General features: G+C 39.0%; 1 protein-coding gene and 1 long non-coding RNA gene across 2 annotated transcripts; both read right to left on the reverse strand.

The window, feature by feature from the left end:
- Positions 1 to 810: 810 nt before the first annotated feature.
- LOC107017776 (probable rhamnogalacturonate lyase B) lies at positions 811 to 7152 on the reverse strand. Its single transcript, XM_015218036.2, has 15 exons — positions 6991 to 7152; positions 6064 to 6185; positions 4674 to 4733; positions 4457 to 4576; positions 4219 to 4338; positions 3964 to 4105; positions 3688 to 3858; positions 3448 to 3603; positions 3252 to 3358; positions 3014 to 3104; positions 2695 to 2836; positions 2450 to 2609; positions 2065 to 2181; positions 1777 to 1903; positions 811 to 1284 (listed from the first exon to the last, which is right to left on the reverse strand). The coding sequence occupies exons 1-15, from the start codon at positions 7054 to 7056 to the stop codon at positions 1033 to 1035; spliced, it is 1953 nt and encodes a 650-aa protein (XP_015073522.1). The 5' UTR covers positions 7057 to 7152; the 3' UTR covers positions 811 to 1032.
- A 9382-nt stretch (positions 7153 to 16534) lies between these two features.
- On the reverse strand, positions 16535 to 19352 carry LOC107017777. The gene is made up of 4 exons (XR_001456559.2): positions 18509 to 19352; positions 18317 to 18420; positions 17965 to 18042; positions 16535 to 16818 (listed from the first exon to the last, which is right to left on the reverse strand). It is a non-coding gene; the product is annotated as an uncharacterized LOC107017777 (long non-coding RNA).
- Positions 19353 to 20354: the final 1002 nt, after the last annotated feature.

Below are 20354 nucleotides of genomic sequence, written 5' to 3' on the forward strand. Positions count from 1 at the left end.
CATTGTCAAGCATTTGATCCAACATACACTATTCTTATTTCATCCACACTAATCTCTATATATGTATTTAAATCATAGTCAAATATTTTCGAAAAGAATCCATTCTTATTTCAATAGCACTTCAATACTATGTAAAACATAATAATTTTAATAAGAAATCATTATAATAAAACAAGTATATTTTCAAATTAATAATCATACTAAATTTAAAATTAAAAATAAAAAGACATTTAATTTTTAATTTATACTCTTCATTTATAAAAGTAATTTTTATTTCAAGCAATATTACAATAATACACTATTTTCATGAGCCCTTACTTCTACTGTCAAAATTGAGACTAGAGCTATGGACACACTCGCAAACTAACTTAACCATTCAGCCTACGTTACATTCTCTATGCTTTCATTGTCTTTAAATCATTTAATTCACTTTAGGTTAATACGTAATAAATATTCAAACCCTTAATAAATGTACCTAAAAACAGTTAGATTAAGACACGTGCTCTTGACCTCGTATAAAATAAATGTTTCATTTTTAGGGTAAACTATTATACGTAAATGCTCTTACGCCAATATTTTCTTCTTACTAACCAAAACACCAGAAAATAAATAATAGTCACTTATTTTCCAAGAAAATATCTTCTTAAAAAACATTTTCCTTCATACCAAACACAACCTATATCTTTTTTTCTACTTTTGCTTAGTTACTATTAATTATACTTAAACTCATTTTTTAATTAAGTCTACAAACTACTAATCATTCTACTATGACAATACTGGATACCTATGCTCTGGATTGTATTTTTCAAATCTTCAAATATCATTCTACTATATATTGAAACAATGAATACACAAAGTCACAAGCAACAATGGGTGCATTTCTGTAAATCATCCGTACCTAGAGACTGAAATTAGGATCCAAAGTCTACAGGTTCATAATGAGAATGATCTTATTTTATACATAGTTTACAACAAAAGCAATTAGTTTAGTCGAACACACAAGAACTGTTCTTGACTGTGCCACTAAAAGTACTAATAACGCGTGGTGGAAAGAGGAGGAGCTTCCAGACGAATATAGTCATACATAATCCCATGGAGAGCACTGACGCTCCGTGCTTGTTTGAGATATATGATATTCTCTCCTTGAAAGAGTTGTCCTGCAGCTACCTCCACATTAAACAACCAATACAGCCCATGGACTCCATGTCTGGCAATTGTATTATCACTTCCAATCAATCCACTTGAGAAATGTGGTGGATTTGCTTCTTCCTCATTCACCCTTACCTGAGACATGAGTAACATAACACGATTATGTCATTAGTGTTATTTGCTTAAAATAATTAGCAAAACACATATATCATGAGTTCCTTCATTGAGAAATGGGAAAGACTCAACCGAGACAAAAGTTTCAAGTGATTTCTTTGTTCAAAACTTATAACTAGATAGAGTTATACAATATTTATGTCGGTGAGGGGTAGCAAACACTCATACACCACAATCCATGATTATCAAAAAGAGAAGGGATAGTTATATAGATACGGTTCAGCCATGTAGTTTATCAAATATGGCCAAAGTATACACTACATATACACTTGATCGGTTGTATATTCTGTGTATATATATGTACATATATATAATACACATATTAGTTATAAGTATACACTATCTATACACTGTGTACATATTTCGTAGACTAGATGGTCTAAAGGTATTGTGATGTAATCTTCTTAAAAAGAAAACAAAAGGGAAGAAGGTCGATGTTTCATGACAGAATACCTCCAATATAGAGAAAGTTGCAGATGAGAGTGCAACACGGAGTGTGTAACTTCCATTCTGATCAATGCTTTCTAAATTGAATTTAATTTGCCATGTTGTAGGTTTATATGCTTTATCACCAACTTTTCTGCTCATTATGCAAAAAAAAGAGAAGAAAAAAGGAAATCAATCTTGAATTCAAGAGCTCCAGTATAACTTTAGTATTAACTAATTCCGATATGTATTTATTCTAAAAATTACTGTTTCAGTTTATATTATATGAATCTACGCTGTTCGCAAAACCTGTACCTTGTCACCATAGCATAGAACCAATCTTTTTTATAGTCGCTACTTCCAATTGTAAATACCAAATCTTGATCTGGATATAAATCTGCATATCTCTCCCATAATCCGTACTGTCTAAACCTGGAAAAAATGAGAGACTATTGTTGAGTTTACGGTGCTAGATTCTACAAAAGATAGCTTACTATTTTGGAGTAAATTATTATAGATATTAAGTGGATTTCTTAATACAAATACAAAAGTTTGGCCGAATCAGTAACTACAGCTCTAGGTATGCCCCTGTTTATAGGCATATACAATTAGTATACGTAAAGTTAAATCAGCAAACTCTAATCAGGAAGAAAAGATTCTATTAAGAACTTTTAAAAATGAGGCTAGCTAGAAGATTAACCTGTTTTCTGGTTGGTTTATGTAAAGTTTGTTGATATACTGTGGATCAGGGTCAGGAACGTAGAATTCTGCAGCAGAACGATCAGGGATACCGATCTCCCACAATGTAGGACCACTCCTTGGAGGCTCGTACACAAGTTCACCGATATCAACATCAGAAGCTAAAGCCATAAGAAATGTGGTACAATGGATTATTTGAAATTGGAAGTGAATGAAGACTTTTAGAAAATGTGAAATGATTGGAACCTGCAGTAATTGCTATGGATTTTTCATATTTGTAATCTCCAATGAAGCCAGGTACCCAAGCATAGAGATTATAGTCCCCCGGACGAACATTTTGGATTGAGAAATAGCCTTCATCATCCGAGTTCGTCCAGAATTGGTAGCCCTGAGTAAAATACAGTGTAACTTACTTTGTTATCACGTTTGTTTTTATTTAATTCCATGTCATAAACAATGTACTTATCGGTAAGCTATATATTACGATCTACGACAGTGGACAGGACATGCAGCATTTTTTAAGCCCAAATAGTGACCTTATGTTAACAAAAAACTTGCATCTCACCTTGCATTCTCTTTGAAATGATCCAGCATCTCCAGGTGGAGCTAGGCCAACAAAAGCACCCTTTGCAGACAAATACTCCTTGCTTATACACCTTTTGTCGATACAAAATTCCATAAAACTTGAATTTAATATGAAATTAACATGTACTAATAATTCATTTATTTCATTCTTCGTGATTAAATTGAGCAACTGATCTTGAAATAGCCAGGGAGAATATTTTTTCTTTTGGAATTTCTACCTGTCATTGACTAATAATCTACCACGGATGGCACCTCTTTGGTCAGCTTTTGGAAAATCTTCTGAACTCGCGAAACTATAAGGCCAACAGTCGACTTCTTTGTGCATCTACAGTAAGATATATACAAAAGGACACACATATTAACGAAAAGATCATTATATGTGTAAAAGTAGGCTTTGATCCCTTGATGGTATACCTGTTCTTTCGCGTCATCCCATAGGGAAAGTGCATCATTCTTGTCTGCTACAGAATTGAGATATATAAAAACAGGTCCAAAAACTTTCTTCCATTGTTCGCCTGATCCAAATTGAGTCACGAAATCCTGGCCTCCATAATGAGTGCTCATGAACATCTAAAAAAACCATTTTGATCAATAAAACTTAAATTACTTCAAATGTTTGATGAGTCGAAACTCGAAATGTTATCAGTTACTTACAGCCAGAGTTGTTGGATTAACATGAGAAGTAAGATCCTGTTTGATAGGTCCACCTGTTCTGAACTCATTGCTTGGCGTAATTTGCCAGAATCCCACAGGAGGATCTAAGCAAATGAAGCCATGGACTTGGTTATCTTTGTTCTCACACGAATACTGATACTTGTCATCAACCTACTCATTGGAAGGACAACATAAATTATGAGGCTTAAGTACTAAGTGATTACACATATCAAATAAGAATCACTTTTACGGGCAAACATAAAGTGTTATATTTACTTCTCCTTTGAATTCTGGCTCCACAGGATCGACTAGCAGGACGGCTTCTGGATATGCCAATTCCTTCCCTCTTGGAGGTAACCGATCTTCAGGAAGGGGCATTGGTCTTTGCCTATCATCTGCCATAGCCATGTACCGAAACCTAAAAGTTGAATACAAGTACATCACTTCATCAGCAGATTTGTTGATGAAACTAAGTACTCTTTAGTACATAATGTTGAAAAAGAAGGTTTTATACAGAGGGAGAAATAGTACTTTTCGACGCTGAGCATGAAAGCTATCCTGGTTTCGTTGAGGTTGAATGCTGGCATATTTTCTTTGTGTTCATAAATAGCGTAAGAGTAAAAACCAGGCGAATCACGAAGAACTATGTACCTGAAATTACCATATCTCAGTACTGCTAAAGGAATGACCACAATAAACTCTACATGAAGCATGCGATATATTATATATGCATGTGTATGAAAAAAAGACGCACACAAAAAAACTGAACCTTATGTCTATGGTTAACGGGGATTGGTCGCCCTGAAGTGAAGGATCCCATGTCCTTATAAAGGAGAGCTCTATCTGTTCTTCAGCTTCCACTATAACTTTAGAACTATTACATTCAATCCTGCATAATAGCTAATTATGAACATCAATGTAGAAATTATGATAAGTTATATGCATCTAGATCACGGTTACGTTGTGGTTTAAGAGAAAATATTTACTCATCAAATTTTCCTCTTGTTCCAGATGTTCCAGGTACACTCCAGTTTAAGTCCCAGAACCTGCATATCAATTGTAAAGTAGCTAAAATAATAAGTGACTTCCTACTACACGAACTCAAGATACACAAAGTGCTAATCACATTTTTTTCTACTTTTAAGTTCATATTACTTTCTCCAACTAACATTACATTGTTAATGGTAAAGAACACAACTGAACTATCACTTTTTCGTGATTTCATATCTCAACTATCCATTTTTTCATTTACTACCTAAACTATCACTCCTTTTGTATTAAAACTAAGACTGGGCAAATGGACCGGAGCGGAACCATCGGACCGGAACAGGACAAGTTGACCGGTACCGGGATGAACCGGACCGGAATTACTGGGACGGATACTCGGTTCCGTCCCGTCCCACTATATACGGGATGGAACCGAAACGGATCGGAATGGAACGAGATGGGATAAACAGGACGACACATCTAGTTATTTCAAAAAATGATTTTCTGAATTACGAAAATATGAATATTTTTTTTATTTTATTAAGTTTAATTAATAGTTTTTAAATTTATAATGTAATTATTTACTTAAGTTTATTTTAAAGATATATATTTTAAAATTTTTACTGATTAAGTTTGCAAGTTAAGTCTAATTAAGTTTTCAAGATTTAAATCTTTTGAAGTTTATAAGTTATTATTGATTAATATGTTATAATTTATAAGTTATATTTATAACTTGTAATTTAAATAACTTAAATTTGTAGTTGGGTAGTATTTATTATAAAATGTAAATATAATTTATAAATATATATTATAAATTAACTAATAAATAATAATTATTCGGAACCGGGATAAACCTGGATAGACCGGTACCAAATCGCGGTTCCGTTCCGTGTACCGGTTCACGGTGTCCCGTTCCGTCCCGTAGACAATCGAATCGAAACGAACTGGCCTGGACCGATACCGGTACCGGTACAACCCGATCTGTTGCCAACTTTAATTAAAACATCCTCGATGCTGAGTTGGCCTACACAAGCCTGTTATCAAGTGGGGACTTCATTTGGCCACTCAGCATAGGTATTTTTTTAATATATTTAGCTAATGATAGCTTAGGTTGGTACGTAAGGGATAATGGATAGTTAAGGAATGAAACTCTTAAAAAACTGATAGTTTAAGTCTGTTTTTGACCATTAATTCTTGTTATAAGTTGACACCGTCTCCATCTGTTAATATAATTATTAATATTTCAGACGATATATGTTTTCTTTGGCGAACATTCGTACTCACCAACTAAACACTTGAAAACATTTATCACGAGAAATGACTTTCATCGTACCAAACAGAGACCGAAAAGGAAAAAAAAAAGTAGAATTTGTGCAGTTTTGAGTTTACCCTCCATTCAAGATTGGGTTGTTGAGTTCCAACAAATTTTCAATCCCATTATATTGAATTCCAATGATTTTTCCTCCTGGATTTGTCAATCTGAGTTGGAATATGCCATTATCTATTACCACCTGCACTTATAATAAAACATATAAAAATAGCTCTACTGGTAGCAACTTCAGGTGTTGAATGAATTAAAGACCATATTTTAGTCCTTGTTTTGGCTGATCTGGTAAACACAAGTATTACAAGAAGGTCAATTTGGGCGGGTCATGATAAGCTAAAAGCTAATTATCTCATCTAAACTTAAAAGGGTTGGATGGGTCAATTTTGACGTACAATCAATTTTTTTTTTGGTTATTTCATAATTTGATTTTGTATTTGAAAAGTCTCAGAGGGCTAAACCACTCCTTAACAAAGACAATAACTAAGGAGACTCAAACCTGATACCTCCGATTTAAGATGAAAGAGCTAAAGCCTGAGACTTCTAGTTAATGTCTACCTATTACCTCTCGCCACAACCTTTGATTGTATTAACTAACAAATATGACTCTTATATACTCACAGTTTATTAAAACGAGCACAATTTTTTACTCCGAGCTCAAAATTAGACAAATTTGGTGGCGATGAAAAAAAAACTCAAAAATCTTTAATTTGATATTTCCTAGTTCGAGCTTTAAAAATAATTAAAAAATTATAATAGGAAGCTCTTCTCTCTTTATTAGCCTTACATGATATAAATCTATATTAGTTGAACTCCAAACAAGGTACAAAGATTGACCATGAAAGAGAAGAAAAAGTAGAAAACATCAGAGTAATATAAGTCTATTTTTATATATATATAGTCTAGCCTCCCAACCTAAATATTATGCATGAAAAGAAATATCTATACTATTTATATGAGAAATAATAATATATTTATATTATATACTGTACTTGGTCCTCATGCTGAAGAAGCTGCAGAACTGGACTTGATATTTGTGAGTGTTTTGGTACAATCATAATGCAAAACAGAACTTGGAGCAGCTAGAAAGATTTCTTTAATATTGAACTAAACCTGCACAAATATACAAGTTCAATGTGTATAAGAAACTTAGAATTTCTTTATGTGAATAAGGAATATATATATATATATATATATATATATATATATATATATGACAAAATTAGCCAATGAAATCATAATTTGCCTATACCAAGTTTAGATGAATTATTGACCCGTCTATTTAATTGAGTGCTCATTAGTAACTCGTTCATTTATTAGTTAGCTCATTTTAGACCATCGAAATTTGGAGTGATATCTAATCCAAATTGAAACATGATATAGTAAAAATTAACAGGCTGAATTTTGATTTGCATTTTAATTTATTTTCACCCCTAGTTATTTTTCAAAGGGTTAATATAACCTGTCAATTTATTAAGCTTAAATTATCTTGACCTATTTAAATTTAACCTCATTTGACAAGTATAAATTTACCTTCCTCCCCTACTCCTAGTAAAGGATTCGTTTTCTTTCCTTAATTTGTTCATGTTTGAGTGTCTTTACGCCAAAGCAACTCTTATTTACAAGCCAATTTTGTCTTGACAAATTAGACAATCACAACTCACACGGCATGAACAATCCTCTTTTCTTTTAGCTAGTTTTTAAAATTTGAGTTCTAATTTAACAGTAAAGTCTTACAAAACAAAGCCCAAGATTAATAAGTTATTCCGTTATGTATATGAGATAACTTATTTCATCACTAAGATACAAATGACGGGATAACAAGTTATTCCATCATACATATGTGATAACTTCTCCAATCTAGATATAAATGGTGAGATAATAATCTCAAGACTGCCTAATACTTCAAACCAAATGCATAGATCATATATACATAAACATGATTTCAACGGTGAATTATGGCCTTTAATTTTGAGATTGCACAGATAAATATTTAAACTTAGTTGTCAGCTGAAGTCAAGTTAAACTATATTTATATATTATGCTTTTATTATACTTATACATCACAATTTCTAAAGATAGGTTTGATACAGTTATTTTTAATGAAATCATTTGGTAAAATGTATTAGAAAAAATAATGCGTGCATTAAGCTTATATATTACCAGTATCTTGTTCAGTTTTAATGCATGCATTAGCATATTAAAGACCCAATAACCCCTCAAACCTTTTTAACATCAATTCTGTCATAATAGTGGAAAGTATCTTTGTAAATTAATTTTTTATGCATATTATTCTTTATTTTTAATGCATCAAATTAAATAATACATAAAAATAATTTCATGACTAATATAATGCAAACATTATTAATATATTTTATTTAATATTATTTTTATATACTCTATCGAACTATATGTCACGACCCAATTTCTCGAGCCATGAAGGCACCTACTATAACCCATCAGTAGGTAAGCCAAACCACAACCCAGAACCACACATAATGGGTGTGAGGGTAGAAACTAAACAAGACTAAGAAAAATTACTATAACAACATAAGCAAAACAAAACATAAATGCAATAAAGGATCCCTCCCAGAACCTGGAAGTCACTAATACAGAGCTACCAACAAAACGAGTACAAGTCCCAACAGTGGACCACCGAAACTAGACTGTCTCGAAAAGTAAAAGACAAGTCTTTATATAAACAGATGGAGACTGAAATAGTACAAAACCCTGTGTGCTCACCCCTGTCTCCAGACCAGAAATTCTCCAAACTCGATCAACGCTGACTACTGGTGCTCGGACCTGCATCACGAAAATAGATGCAGAGTGTAGCATGAGTACCAAATAACAGGTACCCAGTAGGCATCATAGGCCGACTGAACTAGAAAAGTAAAGCACTATGAAAAGACGAAATCACAAAACTAGAGGTCAAGAACGGAAGGCTAAGTAACACAATAATGCACACGAGTGTATAAAGATCTAACTAAATTAATATAAATAAGCTAACTACACCTAACTGGACCCACCATAAGCCCAGAAGGTACACTCGTGCACAAGTTTAAATAAAAACCCGAACGGACCCCCATAAGTCCGACGCGTACACAAAATAACTATAACTTAAGGAGAATAGAACTCGAGGCCAAAGAACACCGAACCAAAAAGTAGAATCTGACGGTACGGAGGTCGGGCCTTGAACCGGACACTCACCAGAATTACACAAGTAGCCAATTGCAAAATATAAGTAACTGAGGCCGGACCTCTAACCGGATGCTCTACATACTTGAGGCCGGACCTCTAACCGGATGCTCTACATAAGTATGTGGATGGTCGAGGCCGGACCTTAAATCCGGATACCCGACAAAGATGTCGATATAGCATGCTGAAAGAGTCTTTATCTATCCATAATCATATAAACCCATGGAACACCATCCAGACTTAGCTAATCAATGTAAGACCTTACAGTCGAATAGAAACTCAACTTTGAATCACGGAGCGGAATTCATTGTCACTGACGTAACTCGAGAAGCCGTAACATCTAAGAAATAAGAGTAACTATCGCTAGAGCAAGCTCATCGTCTAGCTAAATACCAAACTATCAGACTCAAGTCTGCTACATCAGTCTACAAGGATTTAAGCCGGCCGAGCGACGTCGGGGCTAAACTAAGTCCTACCGACTTTGAATCATGCATTTCTAAGGAAAACCCTAGTCAAACCTAAACTAAGGCTCAACATACTTCTGACAACCAGTATTCAAACATACAAGTAATTCATATAGCAAAGAAGGTCAATATAAACATGCTCACAGTTACCCGATAATTCTCAGAACAAGGCCGAAAATATAATTTTTAACACCTATGCATGATCCAATAACTACCCAACCCAAATTCCAACTAATCAACATGCATTCACATGTTCGAGTTCAGTCTAAGAAGAGAAACCATAGCCTACCTGAACGCAGATCACGCGCGCTCCAAAATTCACTCCCCGGATCTTTTACTTTCTAAAAGGCCTCGAAACGTTGATACACTATCAGAAATAGAGTCACAACGTTATTACAGTCATTTAAACACTAAAATTGCAAGAAACGGAGACGGGTCAATTTCACGGTCAAAATGGAAAAAATGGGATCCGCGTTGAGAAATCCCGAATTAACCCCAAATAAAAGTCCTAAATAACTCTCGAAACTTGTATAGCAGAATGGAGCACAATTCAGGACTCAAGACGGTCCCAACATTAACATGCAACAAAAAAAACCCAAATCCTAAGCTAAAAATCAGCAACAATGGCAGCAGCTACTTACCAGATTTTACCAAAAATGAAGCTCCAACAGCCAAAACCAATCACACCACGACGATCCTCACGAAAAACCCCACAATATAGGCTCTTGAATCACTTGATTCGGACCTAAAATGGCCAAGAAATCACCTTCTGAAATTTCCCAAAACTTGTGCTCGAAAATGAGCTATGACAGCATTTAAAACCCAAAATTTACCTCAAATCGTGTCCCCAAATCAGATTCCAAGCTCACCAATGTGTTGCCCTCGAAAAATCTCACAACTTAGCCTTTTGAATCGCCCAATTCGGAGTTGTATCGCTCAAGATATCAAGTTCCAAAGTAAAACATAAAGCTGAAAGTTGGGGTTTTTATAGGGGCTGCACCAGATTCAGCTTTGCCTACTTTCTTTAAAGTCTCCGACGGGTGCTCGGAATCCGTTCGGAACCTGATAAAAATAAAATAGATATGCTACCCTACCAAAGTCGACATTCCGGACTCAAAGGCGCAGTCGAAATTTTCATCAGAGGTCATCTCGATAAAATGTGGGTCCCACTTCCATTGGCCATTTTAAGTCAAAAACCACAAAAGGGCTCGGAAAAATATCAAAAACCTCAAAACCCGAAAGAAGGGTCAAACTAGACCAAACTCGACATTCCGGAGCTAACCGCGCTGACGGAATTCTCATCCGAGCGCGTTTACTCAGAATGTTGACTAAAGTCAAACTTAGCCTTTAAACTTAAAGTTAAAACGCCTAATCCCACCAACTCACACTGAAAACTTTGGGAGTCATGTCGACAATGCTACTGGACTAAAATGACCCTTCCGGAACTGATGGAATCGTCAGAATTGGATTCTGATGTCATCTTCTTGAACTTTTGATCGAAAATGATCGTTCAAGGTTCATAAGCTTCAAAAATACTAAAGCTCACACAATAACAAAACGAATGACCAGGTGACCGATCTGTCAGTCCCAGCAAGTCATAAATGACTTAGAATCGCTGTAGGAACGCTCTAAACGATGTACAGAAGATAAAACACTAAAAATGACAATAAGGGTCATTACAATATCCACTACTAAAAAGAACTTTCGTCCGCGAAAGTAAGGTTCAAGAAGTACCTGAAGGCTCAAACAAGACGGGATACTGCTCTCGCATCTCCTGCTCGGTCTCCCAGGTAGCCTCCTCGACTGAACGATGCCTCCAACGGACCTTAACAATAGGAATGGCTCTCGAGCGCAATTTCCTCACATCTCTGGCTAGGATGGCAACTGGCTCTTCTACAAATGTCAAATGATCATCCAACTCAATTGCATCATACTGGAGCACATGGGACTCATCAGGAATATATCGGCGTAGCATCGAGACATGGAAAACTGGATGGATGGCTGAAAATGCTGGAGGTAGGGCCAACTCATAAGCAACCTCCCCAACTGTCCGAAGTATCTCAAAAGGCCCAATATACCTGGGGCTAAGCTTACCCCGTCTCCCAAATCTCATCACACCCTTCATGGGCGACACACGGAGAAATACCCGATCACCAACAGAGAATCTCAAAGGTCGACGCCTCCGATTCGCATAACTCTGGTGCCTACTCTGAGCTGTCCTGAGTCTATCCTGAATCACTCTCACCTGCTCCAAAGCCTCCTGAATCAAATCTGTACCTCGCGGCCTAGGCTCTGTAGACTCGAACCAGCCCACTGGAGTGCGACAACGCCTACCATACAAGGCCTCAAACGGGGCCATCTGAATGCTAGAATGGTAGCTGTTGTTATATGCAAATTCCGCCAAAGGCAAGAACTGGTCCCATTGACCACCAAACTCCAAAACACAAGCCCGTAGCATGTCCTCAAGGACCTGAATAGTGCGCTCTGACTGACCATCAGTCTGCGGGTGGAAAGCTGTGCTCAGGTCAACCCGGGTGCCCAACTCATCCTGAAAGGTCCTCCAAAAGCTAGACGTGAACTGAGAACCCCGATCTGATATAATAGAAACTGGCACCCCATGAAGTCGAACCACCTCCCGAATGTAGATACGAGCCAACCTCTCGGCACTAAATGAAGATTGAACGGGAAGGAAATGTGCTGACTTGGTCAATCGATCAACGATGACCCAAATACTATTAAATCCTCTAGAAGTCCTCGGTAGACCAGCCACAAAATCCATAGTAATGCGATCCCACTTCCACTCCGGAATGGGTAATCCCTGAAATTCCCCACCAGGCCTCAAATGCTCAGCCTTTACCTGCTGGCAGCACAAGCAACGAGAAACAAAGTCAGCAATATCTCGTCTCATGCCACTCCACCAGTAATGTTGTCTCAAATCACGATACATTTTCGCTGTACCCGGATGGATAGAATATCTAGACTCATGAGCCTCCGAAAGTATCAACTGTATCAAATCTCCAACTCTCGGGACACAAATGCGACCAGCGAATCTCAACACTCCATCAGGATCTAAGGTAGCCTGATCACCATTACCCGCTAACACTCGATCTCTAAGGGACCCCAGGGCCTTATCCTCAAATTGACAACCACGGATCCTATCATACAAAGAAGACTGAACTCCCATATAAGCCAAGACGCGTCTAGAATCTGATATATCTAATCGAACCATGCTATTGGCTAAAAACTGAATGTCCAAAGCCAAGGGTCTTTCACCTGCAGATAAGAAGGCTAAACTACCCATACTCACCGCCTTTCGGCTCAAGGCGTCTGCTACCACGTTCGCCTTGCCCGGATGATAGAGAATGGAGAGATCATAATCCTTCAGGAGCTCAATCCAACGACGCTGCCTCGAATTAAGGTCCCTCTGGCTCATGATGTACTGAAGACTCTTGTGGTCAGTATAGATCTCACATCGAACTCCATACAAGTAGTGCCTCCAAATCTTAAGCGCGAAAACTACCGCTGCCAACTCCAAGTCATGGGTGGGGTAGTTGCGCTCATGGACCTTAAGCTGCCTCGACGCATACGCAATAACCCGGCCCTGCTGCATCAATACACAACCCACACCAACACCAGACGCATCACAATAAATCGTGAAACCCTCGCCCTCAATCGGAAGAGTCAATATAGGAGCGCTAGTAAGCAACTCCTTGAGCTTCAGGAAGCTCATCTCACACTCCTCCGACCACACAAAGGGAATATCCTGGCGAGTCAACCGAGTCAAAGGAGCTGCAATAGTAGAAAAGCCCTCAACAAAACGCCTGTAGTAACTCGCTAACCCGACAAAGCTACGAACCTCAGTAACAGAAGTGGGTCTGTCCCAATCACGAATAGCTTCAATCTTCGTCGGATCTACCCTAATACCCTCCTTGGACACCACGTGCCCCAAGAATGCTACAGATGCAAGCCAAAACTCGCACTTTGAGAACTTGGCATAAAGCTGCTGATCTCTCAAAGTCTGGAGCACTATCCTCAAATGCTGCTCATGCTCACTCCGGCTCCGCGAGTATACCAATATGTCATCAATGAAGATGATAACAAATGAATCAAGGTATGGCCTGAACACACGTGTCATCAAGTCCATAAAGGCGGCTGGGGCATTAGTCAACCCAAAAGACATCACAAGGAACTCATAATGGCCGTAACGAGTCCTAAATGCAGTCTTAGGGATGTCTGCTGCTCTAATCCTCAGCTGATGGTACCCGGACCTCAAATCAATCTTAGAAAATACGACGGCACCCTGAAGCTGATCAAACAAATCATCTATACGAGGCATAGGGTAACGGTTCTTCACCGTCACCTTGTTCAGCTGCCTGTAGTCAATGCACATCCTCAAAGTCCCATCCTTCTTTTTCACAAACAGAACAGGAGCACCCCAAGGCGACACACTCGGACGAATGAACCCCTTTTCTAAGAGGTCCTCTAACTGAACACTGAGCTCTCTGAGCTCTGCAGGAGCCATCCGATAAGGCGGAATAGAAATAGGACGAGTGCCAGGCTCCAAATCTATTGCAAAATCAATGTCACGCTCTGGGGGTAGGCCAGGTAGATCTGTAGGGAACACATCTGCATACTCTCTAACCACAGGAACTGAGTCAACTGAAGGCCCCTCCCTACTCACATCTCTGATGTGGGCCAAATACGCTAAACACCCAGAAGCAACCAATCGCCTAGCTCGAATAAAAGAGATTATCCCCGTCGGTGTGTGACTATAAGTAGCCTGCCACAATACCGGGGGAACACCAGGCATGGATAAGGTAACAGTCTTGGCATAGCAATCCAAGACCACATGATATGGGGATAACCAGTCCATGCCCAAAATCACATCAAAATCAATCATATCTAGCATAATAAGATCAGCTCTAGTATCATAACCCTGGATAGTCACTAAGCAAGATCGCAATACTTGATCCACTACTAAGAACTCACCTATCGGGGTCGAAACATGAATCGGCTCTGCCAAAGACTCGGACCTCATACCCAATCGGGGAGCAAAATAAATAGATACATACGAGAATGTGGACCCTGGATCAAATAATACTGTAGCAGGCTGATGGCACAAGAAGAGCGTACCTGAGATGACATCGTCAGATGCCTCAGCCGCCGCCCTTGTCGGGGCAGCGTAGAAATGGCCTTGAGCACCTCTACCTGGTGCACCCGGTCTACCACCTGACCTGCCTCCCCGAGCTCCACCACTGGTACCCTGTCGACTCTCTCGACTGTGCTGAATCTGACCACCTCCTCTAGCCGAAGAAGACACGGCTGAAACTGGTTTTGAAGTAGGTGGAGCTGGTACAATCGCCCCCCGACCTCGCCGGGGGCATTCTCTAGACCAATGGTCAAGAGCACCACACTCATAACACCCCGAAGTTGAACGCCCTGTAGTAACCCGACCGCGGCATGAAGGAACAGAATCTGATGCCCTCGAATTCTGGCCTGTACTAGGACTACTCTGCTGATATTGGCCTCCCTCAGAAACAGGTAATGCCGCCTGAACAGGGCGACTGGTCTGACCCTGCTGGAACCTCTGACGTGGCCTATCATATGAGTCCCTCCCCCTAGTCTGCGACTCGCTATAGCTGCCCTGGTAGCGTGCCCTCTTATCGCTGCCCCCTTGGGCCTCACGATGAATATGCTCCATGGATCGGGCATGATCGACCACATCAAGAAAAGAACGGCCAGCTGAAACCATATGCTCTGTGTCAACCCTCAAACGGTATCGCAACCCACGTACAAAACAACGAACTCTCTCTCCCTCTGTGGGCAGGATCATAGTAGCATGGCGAGACAACTCATGGAACCTCGCCTCATACTCGGAAACGGTCATAGATCCCTGCTCCAATCTAGAGAACTGATCACGAAGCCTGTCTCTGACGCTCCGTGGCATGAACCGGGCCAAGAAAGCCTCTGAGAACTCGCTCCAAGATATAGGAGGAGATCCAACTGGCCTAGACTCTCGATACGCGCGCCACCACTGCCTGGCTGGCCCACGGAACTGATGAGCGGTGAAGTCAGCTCCTCTCGACTCCAAAAGGCCTAATGACTGTAACTGCTCCTGGCAAGTGAGCAGGAACTCGTGAGCGTCCTCTCCAATCGCCCCTGAGAATATAGGCGGTGCCAACCTCTGAAATACCCCAAGCATCTTCTGATCCCGCAGTGGCATCTCTCTAACCTCTAAGTCTGGTGGGGCGGCCACATGAACTGGTGGCGGCTGATCTTGCAGCGCTGGTGCTGGTACTGCTGGTGCTGGTGCCTGTCTCATATCCCCAATAGCTGCTAATATCTGAGTCAAGAGGGAATGAAGATCAGGTGCTGCAACCGGTGCGGGTGGTGGCTGGGCGGGCCCCGGCCCCACTGGCTGTGGCGGTACATGCGCTGCATGAGGCTCCTCCTCCATATCCCGGGCAGGTGCTGCAGCCCTACCTCGACCTCGTGGTCGACGTCTACCCCAAACTGAGGCTCCGGGTGCATCTCCCCCGAACGCACCGCCTCGCGTGCGAGCCATCCTGTAATAGAGTGAAACAACTGAGATTTTAAGAAACAAACAAGACACACGCGGCACGAATTTGAAACAAAATGGATATTTTCCTAAATACATCCTGTAGCCTCCTGGAGATAAGTTACGGACGTCTCCGCACCGATCCGCAGGACTCTACTAGACGTTAGCTCTGTAAAAGTGAGACCGTTGAACCTAGGGCTCTGATACCAACTTGTCACGACCCAATTTCTCGAGCCATGAAGGCACCTACTATAACCCATCAGTAGGTAAGCCAAACCACAACCCAGAACCACACATAATGGGTGTGAGGGTAGAAACTAAACAAGACTAAGAAAAATTACTATAACAACATAAGCAAACCAAAACATAAATGCAATAAAGGATCCCTCCCAGAACCTGGAAGTCACTAATACAGAGCTACCAACAAAACGAGTACAAGTCCCAACAGTGGACCACCGAAACTAGACTGTCTCGAAAAGTAAAAGACAAGTCTTTATATAAACAGATGGAGACTGAAATAGTACAAAACCCTGTGTGCTCACCCCTGTCTCCAGACCAGAAATTCTCCAAACTCGATCAACGCTGACTACTGGTGCTCGGACCTGCATCACGAAAATAGATGCAGAGTGTAGCATGAGTACCAAATAACAGGTACCCAGTAGGCATCATAGGCCGACTGAACTAGAAAAGTAAAGCACTATGAAAAGACGAAATCACAAAACTAGAGGTCAAGAACGGAAGGCTAAGTAACACAATAATGCACACGAGTGTATAAAGATCTAACTAAATTAATATAAATAAGCTAACTACACCTAACTGGACCCACCATAAGCCCAGAAGGTACACTCGTGCACAAGTTTAAATAAAAACCCGAACGGACCCCCATAAGTCCGACGCGTACACAAAATAACTATAACTTAAGGAGAATAGAACTCGAGGCCAAAGAACACCGAACCAAAAAGTAGAATCTGACGGTACGGAGGTCGGGCCTTGAACCGGACACTCACCAGAATTACACAAGTAGCCAATTGCAAAATATAAGTAACTGAGGCCGGACCTCTAACCGGATGCTCTACATACTTGAGGCCGGACCTCTAACCGGATGCTCTACATAAGTATGTGGATGGTCGAGGCCGGACCTTAAATCCGGATACCCGACAAAGATGTCGATATAGCATGCTGAAAGAGTCTTTATCTATCCATAATCATATAAACCCATGGAACACCATCCAGACTTAGCTAATCAATGTAAGACCTTACAGTCGAATAGAAACTCAACTTTGAATCACGGAGCGGAATTCATTGTCACTGACGTAACTCGAGAAGCCGTAACATCTAAGAAATAAGAGTAACTATCGCTAGAGCAAGCTCATCGTCTAGCTAAATACCAAACTATCAGACTCAAGTCTGCTACATCAGTCTACAAGGATTTAAGCCGGCCGAGCGACGTCGGGGCTAAACTAAGTCCTACCGACTTTGAATCATGCATTTCTAAGGAAAACCCTAGTCAAACCTAAACTAAGGCTCAACATACTTCTGACAACCAGTATTCAAACATACAAGTAATTCATATAGCAAAGAAGGTCAATATAAACATGCTCACAGTTACCCGATAATTCTCAGAACAAGGCCGAAAATATAATTTTTAACACCTATGCATGATCCAATAACTACCCAACCCAAATTCCAACTAATCAACATGCATTCACATGTTCGAGTTCAGTCTAAGAAGAGAAACCATAGCCTACCTGAACGCAGATCACGCGCGCTCCAAAATTCACTCCCCGGATCTTTTACTTTCTAAAAGGCCTCGAAACGTTGATACACTATCAGAAATAGAGTCACAACGTTATTACAGTCATTTAAACACTAAAATTGCAAGAAACGGAGACGGGTCAATTTCACGGTCAAAATGGAAAAAATGGGATCCGCGTTGAGAAATCCCGAATTAACCCCAAATAAAAGTCCTAAATAACTCTCGAAACTTGTATAGCAGAATGGAGCACAATTCAGGACTCAAGACGGTCCCAACATTAACATGCAACAAAAAAAACCCAAATCCTAAGCTAAAAATCAGCAACAATGGCAGCAGCTACTTACCAGATTTTACCAAAAATGAAGCTCCAACAGCCAAAACCAATCACACCACGACGATCCTCACGAAAAACCCCACAATATAGGCTCTTGAATCACTTGATTCGGACCTAAAATGGCCAAGAAATCACCTTCTGAAATTTCCCAAAACTTGTGCTCGAAAATGAGCTATGACAGCATTTAAAACCCAAAATTTACCTCAAATCGTGTCCCCAAATCAGATTCCAAGCTCACCAATGTGTTGCCCTCGAAAAATCTCACAACTTAGCCTTTTGAATCGCCCAATTCGGAGTTGTATCGCTCAAGATATCAAGTTCCAAAGTAAAACATAAAGCTGAAAGTTGGGGTTTTTATAGGGGCTGCACCAGATTCAGCTTTGCCTACTTTCTTTAAAGTCTCCGACGGGTGCTCGGAATCCGTTCGGAACCTGATAAAAATAAAATAGATATGCTACCCTACCAAAGTCGACATTCCGGACTCAAAGGCGCAGTCGAAATTTTCATCAGAGGTCATCTCGATAAAATGTGGGTCCCACTTCCATTGGCCATTTTAAGTCAAAAACCACAAAAGGGCTCGGAAAAATATCAAAAACCTCAAAACCCGAAAGAAGGGTCAAACTAGACCAAACTCGACATTCCGGAGCTAACCGCGCTGACGGAATTCTCATCCGAGCGCGTTTACTCAGAATGTTGACTAAAGTCAAACTTAGCCTTTAAACTTAAAGTTAAAACGCCTAATCCCACCAACTCACACTGAAAACTTTGGGAGTCATGTCGACAATGCTACTGGACTAAAATGACCCTTCCGGAACTGATGGAATCGTCAGAATTGGATTCTGATGTCATCTTCTTGAACTTTTGATCGAAAATGATCGTTCAAGGTTCATAAGCTTCAAAAATACTAAAGCTCACACAATAACAAAACGAATGACCAGGTGACCGATCTGTCAGTCCCAGCAAGTCATAAATGACTTAGAATCGCTGTAGGAACGCTCTAAACGATGTACAGAAGATAAAACACTAAAAATGACAATAAGGGTCATTACACTATACTTATCGCCTTCCCCAATGCCAACCTTTATGCCAACCTTTACTTTCCTTGTGCAATATTTCTTTGTCTCTATCTTAAAGTAACATCACATCAACTTTTGTCATTCTGGCAGCATTCTCGACACAGCAAGTAAGGTGCAAAAGTACTGTTTGAATGCAGGGGCCAAAACAGTGAATATCAGCCAATTTTCTCTTCTCCCAATACATATTTGAAGACACCAAAAAAGAGAAAAGAACAAGACACATGCAACAAAAGAGAATTAATTTACTCTAATATAAATATTTTATTATAATATTCATATTAATTAACCTATAGTCCTAAATTTAAATTGGATATGTAATTTTAGGTTTAATGATATAATTTGAGAAATATGTAATTGATATTAAAATAAAAGTAAATACATATTTTTAGTATAATGGATAAGTAAAAAGTGAATAGTAAAGGCGGCTTAACGTAATTGGGGGCCTAAAGCAAAATTTCAATTCGCGGTCTAAAATATAAATATACTTCATATACGTATTTATTTTAAAAAAATTACATTATTAAGATGAAAATTATTAGTACTTAATATTATTTTTTCAGTTACTAGTTTTTAGGTAAGATTTTATCAACTCAACACTGAAAAACATCTTTAAGTGAGACAATTATTGTATGTATTGTTAACATAATGATACAAGTAATAAGTTGATAAATATTAAATAAAGATAAGAGTTAGAACCATATAATTTGACTCAAAAAGTTGGTGACTTGATATATAACCTTATTTTAATATGCTTAGAGTAATGCTTGAAACTAAAATTTAATAAGAAATAAAAAAGAATTAGTAATTTATTTTGTAACACTTTTTCACTATTAATTCTTATTTTTAACAAAGTACTCCACAAAAAATATTAAAGTGGATAAAATAATTATTTTAAAAAAAATTATACTTTTTATCATAAATAATTAATTTCTCTATAAAAACTTTAACACATAATTTATTCTTGCCAAAATT

Source organism: Solanum pennellii, chromosome 4 (genome assembly GCF_001406875.1).
Source record: "Solanum pennellii chromosome 4, SPENNV200".
In the NCBI taxonomy this organism is placed as follows: domain Eukaryota; kingdom Viridiplantae; phylum Streptophyta; class Magnoliopsida; order Solanales; family Solanaceae; genus Solanum; species Solanum pennellii.

Excerpts from the sequence above, each read along its gene's own strand:
- LOC107017776 (XM_015218036.2), bottom strand. The coding sequence starts at position 7,056 with ATGATTGTACCAAAACACTCACAAATATCAAGTCCAGTTCTGCAGCTT. Across the intron at positions 3,604-3,687 it reads TTAATCCAACAACTCTGGCT|ATGTTCATGAGCACTCATTA; the intron begins GTAAGTAACTGA and ends TGGTTTTTTTAG. Across the intron at positions 3,359-3,447 it reads GGGATGACGCGAAAGAACAG|ATGCACAAAGAAGTCGACTG; the intron begins GTATACCATCAA and ends ATCTTACTGTAG.